Source organism: Stenella coeruleoalba, assembly GCF_951394435.1.
Source record: "Stenella coeruleoalba genome assembly, chromosome: 13".
Taxonomy (NCBI): domain Eukaryota; kingdom Metazoa; phylum Chordata; class Mammalia; order Artiodactyla; family Delphinidae; genus Stenella; species Stenella coeruleoalba.
Window position 1 is genome coordinate 36689125 of NC_137159.1, and position 15738 is coordinate 36704862.

At 34.8% G+C, this 15738-nt stretch overlaps 1 protein-coding gene across 7 annotated transcripts in view; it reads left to right on the top strand.

The window, feature by feature from the left end:
• The window catches only part of VPS54 (VPS54 subunit of GARP complex), a 124160-nt gene extending 108590 nt beyond the window's left edge, over positions 1-15570 (top strand). For 5 of the 7 annotated variants that reach the window (XM_079940236.1, XM_079940239.1, XM_079940237.1 and 2 more), the window contains 4 exons: positions 6206-6313; positions 8234-8328; positions 12261-12362; positions 13702-15570. In XM_079940236.1, coding sequence (XP_079796362.1) covers positions 6206-6313; positions 8234-8328; positions 12261-12362; positions 13702-13777 — 381 coding nt within the window. In that variant the 3' untranslated portion in view covers positions 13778-15570. The other 2 variants (XM_079940240.1, XM_079940241.1) reach the window with 1 other exon arrangement.
• Positions 15571-15738: the final 168 nt, after the last annotated feature.

The window sequence follows — 15738 nt, forward strand, 5'->3', positions numbered from 1 at the left end:
TTATTTAGTTTATACTTTTGCCCCAGAGTATTTTTAGAGTAATCTTATAAAGCAAGACCCTTTGATATGCTTTTCCTTCTACTTGGATCCTTCAGATTCTGAGATGGCAAGAGCAGCAGGCACATAAAAATTATAAAAAGGCAAGATAAAGTGGTGCCCATTCACACCCAAATCTTTGAAGTTGACAGTGAGAAGGAGTGATTGGAAAATAAGATTGCATTTGTTTAATGTTAAGTTCTCAAACATTTTGATCATAGGACCCCCTTTACATTCTTAAGAATAATTGAGGACCCCAAAGAGCTTTTTTTATGCAAATATACTTATCAGTAAGTACCATATTAGAAATTAAAACTAAAAAAAAATTTAAAACACAAGAATACATAAACACACATTTGATTAGCCTTCAGAATGACATCACAGGTCATCTAAAAATCCCCACCATTCAATCATGAGAGACTGCAAGTGAATAATACTAATCTTATTATTATTATGAAAATGGTTTTTACCTCACATATTCCCTGAAAGAGCCTCTGACACCCAGGTGTTCCCACACCACACTTTGAGAACCTCTGACGTAGTTAGTTTATAGTATAGATGTTTTATGCTTTTCTTTTAAGAAGCTTAAGGAATTTATAGTTATGTGCAAACATACCTATGTTATGTTATGCCTTCTAAGTTTCTAGTTTTGGATGGAGAAAAATTATTGGTTAGAAATTCTCTTTTTTCTTCATGGTTGCCAAGTACAAGCTAAATGCAAAAGCAGTTCTATTCCACCAGTTTCCTTTTTGATACATGACATTCTTCTGTGTACCAAAAGTCAATGAATAATGCACTGTGACCCTCAAGAAGTTTATCATCTAACAAGGCAGAGGACTTAACACCTAATAATGTAGAGTAAGGTAAATGTTAAATAGTGAAACTAGAAATAAGCTGGGGAATAGAATGAAGCAAAACCAAAAAAGTGCTGGTACTCTTAAAACCTTGACTTTTTTCTATCATGTTGGTCATCCAAAGTCTATGAACAAGAATTGGGACTATGGCTAGACTTTTTCCTGTGACAATTCATTGCATTCTTTTTTCTCTCTTTCTTTCTTTTTGGTAAAGAAAAATAAAGAAAATTATTTAATGAGCTTCCCATATATTTATCACCTATATTTAACAGTCATTAACATTTTTCTTTTTTTGCTAAAATATTTTATAGTTAATTTGAGGCACTGTAATATTTCATCCCTAAATACTTGGGTGTATATTTCTAAAAACTAGGGAGGGATACTTCTTTATATAATCACACTACTATATCACACCTAACAAAATTACATATTGCATTTGGTTATTATGTCTCTTAACTCTTTTATAAATTTCAAACACCTCCCTCCCCATTTTTTATGTCATTTTTTTAATGTCAAGAGTGTGCCTAGATGTTTGCAACTTAGCGTTTTCTCTGCTACCTTCCTCACTGATGACTTTTCCTGTTACCCTGACATGTTACATTTTCCCTGTATTATCAAGTCTCTCTTTACCACTCCCTGCCCTACTTGCTTCCATGGGTTGCCCAGGAGTTTGGCCCTGTTTTTAATTTACACCAAAATAACAGACAGTGTTTGATTTGGGTTAGTCTCTCAATTTTTAGCTTTTCATTTTCTTATCAGGAATTTTAATTTGGGGAAAGAAGAATAACACAGTAATAAAATATATGCTGATTATAAGAAGCTAATAAACAAGGGTACCTTTCCTTGGGTAGAGTGAAACATTAACATCTAATTGTACTACTGGCTAGACTAATGTCCAGCCACCATTCATTCATTCATTGAGTTAAATCGTGTTAGGTTAACAGTGATACACAAGGGTGAAGAAGCCTTTGATCTTGTCCTCATATAGTAAAATATCTAGTAGGATAATTATATCAATAACTATAACAGGAGGTAGATTAAAGTATCATAAGTAGGGAATCGGTTCAGTGCTATTGGAGCTTTTAATGTTTTGAAAGAGATGGTTGTTAGCTGGGGAGGGAGATCTGGGAAAGCTTTATGGATGAGGCATGCATATAAGTTTTGATTTTAAAGATAGATACAATTAGAGCAAATGAAGTTGAGGCGAAGAGATACTCTGAGTTAACAGCATGAACAGACATGTTGGTAGGAATCCTAAGAAGGAAGTTTAGTGTTGGGTTTTGGAGTCAGGTAGACCTAAATTCAAATTCCATTGTTTGTCACACATTAGTCACTGAAGAACCTTGGGCAAATTATTAATCTCCTTAAGCCTCGGTTCCTATCTCTAAATGAGGATAATAATAAAGCCTCATAAACTTGTAGTGAAGATTTATGAGATAATATATGTGGAGCACTTTTCTTTTATCATGTATCTGACTATAGCCAGTTCCAATAAATGTTGACTGCTAATGCTTTTGCTGTTGTTATTAATAATAACAAAGGTAAGTAATTCCATTTAGCTAATGTATTAGGGTGGGTAAACCCAGGAGTGGGAGATATGTTGGAAAGATAGTGGAAAGCTTTGACTATCAGTGGAAAGCTAAGCAATTTAAGGCAAGTTTATGGAGGTATAATTTACATTCAGTAAAATTCATCCTTTCTAAGTATATAATTTGATGGATGTTAACATGTGTATGTAGTAGAACTACCACAATCAAGATATAGAACAATTCCATCACTGTTGGCATTTTTGCAGTTAATCCTTTTCCCGACATCCCCAAACCATGACAACCACTGATCTGATTTTCTTCCATATAGTTTTGCCTTTTCCAGAATATCCTATAAATGGAATTATACAGAATGTAACCTTTTGTCCTAGGTTCCTTTCATTTAGCCCAACGCTTTTGAAATTCATGGATGTTATAGCAGGTGTTAATGGCTTGTTCATTGTTATTATAGAGTGATATCGATTGTATGGATGTACTACTATTTGTTTATCCATTCATCAATTGATAGATGTTTGGGTTTTCTCCAGTTTCTGGCTGTTATGAATAATGCCACTATATACATTCATGGGCACATCTTTGTGTGGACATGTGTTTTCATTTCTTTTGTGTAAATACCTTGGAATATATTGATGGTGGCATGGAAATGTAAGACTGCCAAATTATTTTCCAAAGTGACTATACAATTTTATATTCTACTTGTGATGTACAAGAGCTCTAGGTACTCTTTATCTTCACCAGCACTTTCTATTGTCTCTCTGTTTTTTAATGTTAGTCTTCTAGTAGGTCTGTATTGAGTGATATCTCATTGTGGTTTTAATTTATATAATGACGAACATGTTGAGTATCTTTTCATGTGTTAGTTTGCCATCCATACTTTTTCTCTGGAAAAATGTTCAAATTTTTTTTGCTCATTTTAAAAATTGGGTTATCTTCTTATTGAGTTTTAAGAGTTCTTTAAGAAAAGAGTTCTTTATATATCCTAGATACAAGTCCTTTATCAAGTAAGTATTTTCTCCCAGTCTATGGCTTACCTTTTCATTTTCTTAAGTGTCTTAAAAAGAGCAATTTTTAACTTTGGTGAACTCCGGTTTATCAGTTTTTTCTTTTATTATTCATGCTTCTTGTGTCTTATCCCAATAACTTTTTGTCACCCAAGTTACAAAGATAATTTCCAGTGTTTTCTTCTAGAAGCACTATTGTTTTAGGTTTTATATATAAGTCCATGATCCATTTTTAGTTGATTTTTTTATATAGTGTGGAATAAAGAAGTACAGTATCAAGTTTAAGTGATTGAAGAAACGTGTGGTGAAGGTCAGATGGAAAGGATAGTATCTTGAGGGAAAGCAGTGATGAAGGAAGGTTTTGGGGGTGTGCTAGTTTCCTGGGGCTGCCATAACAGATTCCCACAGACTGAGTGGCTTATAACACAAAAATTTATTCTCTTGTAGTTCTGGAGGATAGAGTGTCCCTAGACCATGCTCCCTCTGAAGGCTCTAAGAATCCTTCCCTGCCCCTTTCTAGCTTCAGGTGCTTGCTATCAGTTGTTGGCATTACTTGGCTTGTAGATGCATCACTTCAATCTCTGCCTCTGTCTTCACGTGGTCATCTTCCCTCTGTGTGTCTCTGTGTCTAAATTTCCCTCTTTCCCTCCTTTCTTTTATAAAAACACCAGTCAGTGGATTTAGGACCCACTCTAATCCACTATAACCTTATGAAGCTCTAAGTGAACATGAATTTGGAGAAGATATTATTCAACCCAGGACAGGGGGACAGTTAAGATAAGGGGATATTACCACAGTAGGATACTAAAATAAAAAAGACAATAACAAGTGTTGGTGAGGATATGGAGAAATTGGAACCCTTATAGGCTGCTGGGTGGGATTGTAAAGTGGTACAGCCACTGTGGAAAACATTTTGACATTTCCTCAAAAGGTTGAACATGGAGTTACCATATGATCCAGTAATTCCACTTCTGGGTATACACCCAAGAGAATTGATAACATTTGTCTACACAGAAATCTGTACATGAATGTTCATGGCATTATTATTCATAATAGCCAAAAAGTAGAAATAACCCAAATGTCCGTTAATTGCTGATTGGATAAACTATGGTATATTCATGCAATCATCATGCAGCCATAAAAAAGATGAGGTACTGACACATGCTGCAACATGGATGAACCTTGAAAGCATGCTAAGTGAAAGAAGCCAGTCACAAAAAGCCACAGATTGTATGATTCCATTTCTAGAGAGTAGTAGTTGCCAGGGGCTGAGGGGAGGGGGGAACGGGGTGTGCCTGCTAATGGGTATGGGGTTTCTTCTTGGGGTGATGAAAATGTTTGGGAATTAGTTGTGATGGTTGTATAAGAGTTTACTAAAAAAAGTTAATTGTACACTTTAAAGGGGTGAATTTTATGGTATGTGAATTATATCTTAAAGCTGTTATTAATAAAAAAGATAAGGGGATGTTTGATATAACTCTAAGCTGAAGAGAGACACACCCTTGAGTGGTCACGACTTTGCTTGGTCCAGTCACACGGTGACTTCCACATGGTTCTGCTGCAGCAGTATATTGGAACTCATCATTTTAATAAACTATATAAGATTAGTGCATCTAAAATATAATTATTTAGCCCAAATTTGTCTTATAAATGAAAATGATATATAATTTAAGCTGTGAATTCTAAAATGTGGGCTAAAAGGTGATTATCTAAATCATATCAGTATACTGTTCCAGACGTAAGAACAGTAAGTGAATTTACCTAATTTAAAGTTTTCCGTATAGATCATTGAAAAAGTCTTCTCTTTATTATTATTATTACTATTTTAAATTTATTTATTTTATTTATTATTTTTGGCTACATTGGGTCTTCATTGCTACGCTCAGGCTTTCTCTAGTTGTGGCGAGCAGGGGCTACTCTTCGTTGCGGTGCACGGGCTTCTCATTGTGGTGGCTCCTCTTATTGCCGGGCATGGGCTCTAGGCGTGCGGGCTTCAGTAGTTGTGGCTCATGGACTCTAGAGCGCAGGCTCAGTAGTTGTGGTGCACAGGCTGCTCCATGGCATGTGGGATCTTCCCGGACCAGGGCTCGAACCTGTGTCCCCTGCATTGGCAGGCGGAGTCTTAACCAGTGTGCCACCAGGGAAGCCTGAAAAAGTCTTCTCTTAACCTTAGGGTAAATATGATTACTATATTGGCCCACCTACCAAGAAAAAGAACATTTTAATTCTACCAGTTATATTGATTTCAGATATGATCATGTTGAACACATTCTTAAAATCATGTTTAAAAAATAATCTGTTAATTTGGAGGGCCTACTTTAATGATTCATTATCGTATATTAAGCCACAATAGTAGCTAACATTTTTTGAGTACCTACTTGGTATCAAGCACTGGTTTGAGTTCTTATGAGCCATCTTTTAAAATCCTCCCAGCATGCCCTTTGAGATATAGAGAAATATCTCACCCAATATAGAGAAGTAACTCACCCCATCTCACATAGCTAAGAATTTTAAGAGTTGGGATTTGAACCCAAGCAGTCCATCTTAAGAAGGGAAGCCACGTATGTTCTTAGCCACTATATTATGCTGGTTCTCTCAAAATAGATTAAGCTTTTTAATGAAAAGTTTTTGAGATTTGCATGAGTAGCACAGATCACAGTTGAAGAGTTAGATGTGTAGGGGCAGAAAATATATGTTTTAGGGAACAGTGGGGACAATATGCAATCCAGAGGACATGAATATAATTCTCATTATTTTTCCCTGCCAGTATGAAGTGAAAGCTCCCGTTCCTTCTGCCTGTTTCAGGAATATTTGTAAGCAAATGGCAAAAATGCATGAAGCTATATTTGATCTCCTTCCAGAAGAACAAACACAAGTAAGTAGTAATTCCTAAAACTATTATATATAACATAATATGCATGCAGAATTGGAGTGTTTTTATTATGTACTTTTGGCACAGTTAAGCTTAGTTTGTATTCCAGTATGATTATTGTTATTTTTTCCAGTTGTTATATTGACTTGATTTCAAAGTGCTCCTTGCCCTGACAGGCCAGAGCAATAGTAGCTTTGCTGTGTAGTCAGCCATTCTAAAAAGCAGATTTTCATTTGTTCATTGGGTCATCAGAGGTCCCAGATTCTACTGACATCATTTATTACATTATTAGTTTGAAAATCAGGATTAGCATTTATCAGTGAATAGTAGAATATGTTACTCACTGTGATTATAATCCAAATTGGATAGGGGAGGAATTAGTGATGGACTTAATAATGAGATGACATATAAAGTAACTCAATCAATATGCCTTAACATTAATATTTGTTAGATCAGCATAAGTGATGTGTAGTAGGCACAGATCAGGAAAAATAGCAAAATGGGTAGTCTTTGGCACCTCTTACTTTTGAAGTATCCACCCTCTGTCTCTACTGTCTTCCCTACACTATTACCAGAGTTCTCTTCACTTTTCGGTGACATTCCTACCCGTGACTTCCCTCGATTCCCTCGCCTAGTACTTTAAAGTTTCCAGTACTTCTTTTCTTCTGGTCTTCTTTACCCACCTTAGTTTGTTCCCTTTATACCAGGTGATCTCATTCAAGTCTAATTGTAGAATGATATGTTATAATTAGTACAAAACTAGTTGTTACATGACTAATGATCTTAGTTTTCACTGGGATTTTTGCTATTTAGACAAGTTTCTTATCAATATTTCAGTTTGTCTTGAATTGGTTGAGTGCTTGGAAATGGTATTTGGGAGCAGAGAGTAGCTTTTTCAGTGTCTCTTCCCTGCTCTTGCGCCTGCTGGTCTCCTTTCCCATGCCACCTCAGACTTCCATCCTATACTAGCTATTACCATTTTTTCATGTTTCCCTAAGTTTTCATTAATCATACCATCTTTATGATTAAATATCATCCAGTGCCTTTGGGGCTCTCTGAGGACTGAGGAGGAGGCTTGAGATGTGGAGCACCCACTAGGGTCTCTTCTTCCTTTCTCAGTCTTCCTAGCCAAGCCATCCTTTTCATTCCACATGTAAGATCCCCCACCTCTGACATTCTGACCTTCTGGATTTGCCATTTGAGTTCTAATTCTAGAACAAGGCTTAGCCAGGTCCAGGAGCTGGGTATATAGGTATTTCATGTATTTTGATCTGCATCATCATTTAAAGGGAACTCTTGTCAAGCTGGGCACAAATTATAGATTTATGTCATTATTGTCACTTGAGTACGAGTAATTCCATAAAACTTTTCCATAGATGACTTTATATATTTTTTCCCATGGGAAATATATTTCACAAAATTGTTTCCATAGATTAATTGTATAATTTCAGGTCAGGCATTTCCCAAAGAAGTATTGCATTAAAAATCTGCATGTGAAGCAATAAAATACTTCCAAGTAATTGGGAAGGATAACGGTAGCCTTGCCTTTACCATTGTGACTTTTTTCTCTATCAAGTTCCTAGTTAATATCGATACATTGCAGAATTCTCCGTCTCTTTTTATTCTTTTCACCTGTATGGTTGATCCCATTTACACATGCCAGAGGATTTCTACTAAGGGGCAAAAGGCAGTGATAAGTCATATCACTAAAATAAGTACTACTGAAAAGAGCAAAAAGAGCTTTTATCCAACTAAGGAGACAAACTATACTGAAATAGCAATTAAATACTTTCAGAGGAGCATTTTAAAAGTATATGCCAAAGCAAAAGGTTTTTAAAATTTTTCTGCAAATAATAGTGATTACTTACTTACGTCTTCTATGTCAATAGAGCTTTAAGAAACTGAGTTTTATTTCTTTTCCAGATGTTATTTTTAAGAATTAATGCAAGTTACAAACTCCACTTGAAAAAGCAATTGTCTCACTTAAATGTGATAAATGATGGAGGACCTCAAAATGGGTATGTTTTCAATGTTTTTACCCCGTACTCCCATATTGAACTGTTTGATTGGTTTTTATTCATTATGCTGTCCTTTTCCACTATAATCTTGCCAGGGCCCCAGACTGTAAAATCAGCAGACTTTTGCCTTTTTTTCCCTCTGTGGAGGTGATGTATATCTATATCTATATCTATATCTATCTATCTGTGTTAAAGTGTTTTATAGATGGTGAATTAGTTAACTGACCTTATATGTCCATTTTGAGGCAGTGTACATTAGTAGCACCTCCTTAAGTCACCCAGTAGTCTTCACCTATCCAGACAGAACTCAAAGTCCTACTTTGTATGACTGTGAGAAAGTCACTTAACCTTTGTGCCTTATTTATCAAATGAGAACCATAAAATCTGCCTTAATTCCTTCACAGGGTTACAAAAAATAAGTGTATACATATTTTATTGTAAGCCGTTGAACAAATTATATGTATTATTGGCGAAATAGATTTAGAATCAGAAAACGGGTTAAGTTCTGCCACTTACTAGCTCTATAACTGGGCAAATCACTTACCCTGGGTCTTAATATTCTTAGATTTTAAAATAGGGATGATAAAAAGTCCTGTCACAGAATTTTTGTTAAGAGCAATGTAGATAAAGATATGGATTTAAAGATTATACAAAGTGCAAAGTGCTGATCATGTAGGTACACCTTTATATGATTTCTGTAGTGTGTTACCTATTCCATGGATTTTTAAGAGTAGAATATTTTGTTCCCTTTTAAAGGAATTTTAGGCTTAAGTTTCAAACTTATAGGAACAAATATAAAAAACATCTTTTGGAGTCAGAAGTTGGCCCTACCCTTAAAAAGAAAAGAAGTACAGCTGGCCCTTGAGCAAGAGGGGGATGGGGTGGGGGTTGGAGGTGCCGACCCTCCAGCAGTTGACAATCTGAGTATAACTTAGGGAGCTGGCCCTCCATATACAGGGCTCCTCTGTATCAACAATTCCACATCCACAGATTCAACGAGCTGCAGATCATGTAATGCTCTAGTATTTACTGTTTTTAAAAATCTGCGTATAAGTGAACCCACGCAGTTCAAACCTGTGTTGTTGGAGAGTACAATGAATTGATTTTGCACAAAACAATTTGGAAGCTTCAAACTGCTGAATTTGTCAGCCAGGCTGAATTTAAGAGTTTTATGCAAAAATCTGATTCTCTGTTGATTATTACCTGGTTCTTTTTTTTTTTTTTTTAAAGATTTATTTTCAGAAATTTCAAAGCCACAGAAAAGTTCAAAGACAGTATAACAAATATCAAATACCTCTCAGAAACTATTCATAAAAAGCTAATTAAAGGCCCATTACACTCATACTTTTCTACTTTTATTCACGTAACTAAATCTCGCAGGTTGGTTTTTCTCAGACCAGTAGTTCTGAAGCATCCAAGTTAATTCATCACCTATTATTTTCTTTGTTAATAAAGCTATTTGGGGGTTGGTACCACCTTAGAGATCTTTGTTGTCACATACTTTTAAAGACACTAATACTGTGTAAGTCAAACTATGTCTTTGAGCGATCACTTGAAAGATAGAATTCCCTGAAAATTTCTCTCTAGACTCTAGCCAAAGACATAATAAACTACCTGCTTAAAAGGAACTTTTGTTCCTGAAATGGCTCTAAAATTTTACCTTTTTTTTTTCGAGGTGAAATTCACATAACATAAAATCAACCATTTTATAGTTAACCATTCAGTGGTCCTTAGTGCCTTCGCAGCCACCACCTGGGTGCAACTGCCAGCCCTGTCTAGTTCCAAACATTTTACTACCACAAGAGGAAATCCCAGACCCATTAAGCAGTTGCTCCCTATTCCTTCTTCTCCCCCGTCCTGCACTTTTTTTTAATGTGATTTTTTTCTCTATTTTAAGATATTTTTAAAATAGACATATGGAGAATATTTATATTCCTGTTACTTAGAATTGATCATTATTAACATTTGTCATTTTCACTTGGAAAAAAAAATGTTCATCATTTTTTTTAAAAATGGCATTCCAAATGGAGCTTAAGTACCCCTTGACCCCATCTCCAGTCCTTTTCTCTTTCCTCCAGCCCTTAGGCAATGTTTCTAGTAAATCTGATCTATATCCTTTAAGTCCTTCTCATTTATTGTCTCTTTATCTAAAAAAAAAAATGTGGAGCTGTTTTATGAATTTAATTTACTTACATGGTATATTGTACATATGCTGCTTGCTTTTTTCCACTCAACATTGTTTATGTTGATATATAGAAATTGTCCATTTTTGATTGCTTTATTGCATTCTCCCACATGAATCAACCATATTTAATGTTTCCATTTCACCTGGTGATCGATTTTAGGTCATTACTTTCTTCCATTACAATCATGCCACAGTGAAGATCTTTCCTTATACATGTGTAATGGTGTGATCATTTCTTTAGGGTAGGTACATAGAAGTGGATCACATGTACATTTTCACTCTACTAGGTTTTGCCAGAATTTTCTCCAAAGTGGCTATACCAAGTTTATATGCCCACCTTTATTCCACATCTTGCCAACATTTGCTGTTAGATTTTTTAAATTGTTGCCAGTCTAATGGGATACAGTGGTATTTTGTTTTGATTTGCATTTCCTAATGTTTGTCATCTTTTCACGTATTTGTCATTCAGGTGTTCTCATCTGTGACTTTTCATATTCTTCACCCATTTTTTATCTTGGGTATTATCTTTTTCTTGCTGATTTTAGATTTTTGCATATGACCTCAAACTGATCCTTCATTGGTTATATATATTGCAAATATCTGCTTTTCTTTTACGTTCTTTTATCAAATATTTTCAACTTTGATGTAAAATATATATTTTCTATGTACTGTCTTGTATAGACTGTAAATAGTTGACTTGATATTTTAAAATGGAGATTTCTGTTAATTTCGTTTAATTTTTCATGTGGGAGTCTTGCCTTAAGACTTTGTTCTTTTTTGAGCCATTGCTGTCAGTTTCAGCATACTTACTAATTTAGACTTTTTATGGATTTTAAAGCACCTTGACCCCGATGAGTTTCAAACAAAAATATGACCCTTACTGAATTCTGCCATGTGACAAAAGCTGAAACATTAAGTACATAAGTATGAATGTATTTATAAATTAGACTCATACATATATTAAGGGTGCTTAAAATACCTTTGCCCCCTTGTGGTCCAGCAATCCAGAACTTACATGCTCTTTAAAGTATCAAAGCTGCATTTCCTCTTCTTTTACAAACTACTAAATCAAGATCTCCTATTTGTTTCTCCATGGGCCAAATCTGTCAACGTACACGTCTAATCAGACCAGTCCCTACTTTTTGTGTGTGGAGCTTTGGTATCTGTTTATCATCTGAGCATTCTTTCCAGGAGTGTTTTTTCAAGGATAGGGATTAATGTGACAGCTAAATACTTAAAAGTATAATTCTTTTTGTCAAGTATTGTTACATCGTCAATAGCAAGTTTTGTATCCAGCAGTACTTAACACATGAGTCCCAGCCTTCATTTAACTTCTTAGGATGGCATTCAGGAAACCTTGTCTGTCTTTTCCTTGAGTTCAACAGTCATATACATGTATACTCTATTCTAGTGACAGCTGATCAAAAAAAAAAAAGTTTAACTTGTTATTTTTCTCTATTTCATACTGTTCTAAGATAAATTTATTTTATTGGGCAGAATTAATTATGAAACAGTCCAACCTGCATTGGTTTATTCCTTTTCAAAACAACACTGTTGAAAGAGAGAACATTAAATGATCTAACTATAAGATAGTAGGAATCATGCTGAGAGAAATATATTGACATTTGGTCCAAATTTTAAATCATAGTCTAGCAGCTAGGATAGGACTCAGATTACTCTGTGAGCATTGCTACTTCATTTGAAAAGAAAACATGAGATTAAAAATAATTTTCTTTCCAATGTTTAGGTTGGTCACAGCAGATGTAGCTTTTTACACTGGAAATCTTCAAGCCTTAAAAGGCCTTAAAGATTTGGACCTAAATATGGCCGAGATCTGGGAACAGAAAAGGTGATGACATACTGGAAAACTGGGTAGTTCATTTTACCATGGGATGTGTATGTTTGTGATGAAAATATGGATGCCTGTGATTCAAGAACTGAACCTGGAACCCAAAGTGAACTGGGGTTGGGGAAGGGGAAAGGGAAAGTATCAGTGTTGGGAAACTGGGATTCACTGGGATCTACAAGGAATGCCATTTGTGTGCTTCCTTCAGTGAGGAGTAACTGATCAGGTGTCTATAATATTTTTCATTCTCTCTGGCAACAGACTCAGGTTTCTTTGGACCAAATCCAAAAGAACACATAGCTGTAACACAGCTGTAGTTGACTAGAATGCTCTGTATACTTTATATTAAAAAATGCTTTGCATTTCTTCCAGTGCAATGAAATTCATATGGTGTCCCACCTTATTTAATGATGGTACAATTTAAAATATTAAAATCTTACTCAACCTCTGTAGAAAGTTTTCTCTATGAAAGTAAAGCTGTTTGAAAAATTATTTTTTTACAGATCTTTCTATAAAAATAAACATCTTTTGATTGCTTGGATTTAGGAATTCAGTTTTTGTTTTAGTGACCAATGTCAAGTTTCAGGCTTTGTGTGTCACATATTTAATCTATCATCATCACCACTGTATGTCAACTGCTTAAAGCCTTCCAGAATAGTCTAAATACTTGAAAGACTGATCATAAGTAATAATTAAAGAGTAAGATTTTGGTGTTCATTTATGCAACTACTAATTTAAATACTTTTCAGATGTGGTGTATGAAAGCCTGCAGTTTAACAGCTGTATTTTTATAAAAGTATCTATGCAGGGTTGGGGTGTTTTTCCTTTTTATTTCTAGCAGAGGTAAGAATACATTTTCTTATATTCTGCCTACTTATCTAAATGTTAAAATGAGATCTCCTCATAACATTGAAGTATGTCCCCTGCCTTGGGTTCTTATTTGTAAGTAACTTTCAATGTGTATATGAACAAAGACCAGGGAGAAACAGAACTGTTAAAATATAGGCTGCTGTGTTGGGGCCAGAAATATAAGGTGATGAGTAAGTTATTTAAAAAGACTTTTATAACACCTACCTTCAAAATTAGAATCAGCAGCACTCTATAAATGAAAGTGCCTGTGCCTCACTTCACACCAGGAATCTTGCCTAACCCTGTCAGAGTGCCTAACCTTGTGGTGATTATGTACAATGAAATAGTCTTATTTTGTGCTCTTTGTTTTCCTAAGAGGAATTCTTTCCTTTATCATTATTACAGAGGTATGTCATTGGTTCTTAAACTGTCTGTCTAAAATAAAGCTGTAAAGAATTACCAGACTTTAAAAGACAACTTTTTTTTTTTATAGTAACAGTAAACTTATTAAACAGGCAGCTTACTCAAAAACACGTATGGAAGAATTGGAAAATGTAATTGATTCTTAGAGAAAAGCTGAAATTCAAACTACCAGCAGACCTGATTTGGGTTATTCAAGAACATTTTTCAGTAACAACAAGCAAGCTTCAACAAGTGAAGCTTCAAGGAAAGGTAACTTTTTATAACGTTATACCCCACCCCGCTATACTAGAGAACAAGGATGTGAAAGAAATGCCCTACCTCTACCCACCCCACCCCCTTCAGCTGGGAAAAGAAACACCACTTTGTTTCAATAAATGGAGAGTCTATGGAGAGCATGGCAGGCATCCCAGCTTTAGAACTGGATGAAAGATATTAAATACCTTCAAGTTTAATTCCTGTGGAAATAATGATGTGGTTAAGATTCTCAGAAATGCAAAAACTGGATTTGTTAGGTAACTGGCTAGTGAGTACTTCAGTGTTCCAAGAGCGTCTTCCAACTGACAGAGTAACTGTTTAGCAAGAGTAAACCATTTTTCTTCACCATTTCATAAAGTTAGCATTGAAAAGTATAAGTGTATACATGATTGCTTCACAGCTTTATTTTTAAAACCACAAACAGTTCAAAGTGACCATCACTGAGGCCTCTGTTAAAAGATTTTCCAGCAGAGCTACCCCAGTTTTAAGATTAAACAATATTGCACTTTAAGATGAATTTAACTTTCAGGATCTTCTTCAAAAAGAAAAGTACTGCTTCCACCTGTGCTTTTCACAGACTAAAAGCATACCGCAGAAAACTCAACTTAAAAATTAACACTGCATGATACAGTAACATAGTAAAGTACCTGCCTATTTTATAATCCTAGAGAACATTTCATTGTAAGAAACTGTTTAACCCATAATTAGTATAAAGTGCACAATATTTTTCATTCAGTGGTCCAAGATACGAAGGTTCCCAGATACAATCTTGTTCTCTAATACTGCTCCAGGTGGGATGTCAATTCGGTCACCATGATTTGCGATGATGATAACCGTTCCCTAAGTGACAGGAAAAACAAAAAACAAGAGTATACTTGCAAGTGCAGCTGAAAATGCAATTGATTTTCTTACAATTATCAAGTTTATGTAGAACTTCACCTACAATGGAGTAAGTGTATTTATAAACAATATTACACATGAAAAGCAAATAACACATTAAGGAAAACTGTAATGTGTCCTGTCACAATACTGGCGGTAGCTGTGGTACCATCTCTGATAAGGAGGCAAGGAATCTAGCAGTGGGAAGCAGGCCAGCGCCACAGAATAGCGGGCCCTTTCCAAGAACTACTTGCAAGGCCACCAGCATTATCTACCTTCGTAAACTGAAAGGTGCTTGGTTTATATTTACATACAGGTGTGGGTTTTTTTGTTTTTTGGTTTTTTTTGAGAACAGTTCAATGATTTATATTTCATGTCTTAAGTAAAACTATTTAGATGAAGCAGTATCAGCAATAATTATATATATGTTGTTTTGTTTTTTTCCCAAGATCTGTAAGTAGCTTTAATAGGAAGAACACCTGAAATCTAGGTATGGAAGTTTTAAAAAATATTTGATTAGGAAAAAACTGTTGAATCTTTGGTTCTGAGCTTTAATACTCATACCCATAGTCCTTCCTATTTCTTATGCTAGGCTGGAATGATACTCATCAAAGTATCCAAGCACTACAGTAATGTGAATGAACATCATACTGATAACAACAGATTAACAAGAATAGATTATAATCAGTATAAATGAAGCTGTCATTTTTTTCTACTTTCATTCAGATTCAAATAGTCATCTTTTAGTTAACTAATGCTAATTTATCAGTGATTCTATTTTAAATATTGTCATATTTCAATAAAATAGTACCAATTCAATTATTTAATAGTGTTTGCTTTCCATTTGAATGCTATACTCCACAAAATGCCTATACACAATTATATTTTAACTATGTTGTATATTTATGGAAAACAGTATTAATACTAAATATTGTAGTAAGCTATTTCATTTTTAAAATGCATATCTTATAAA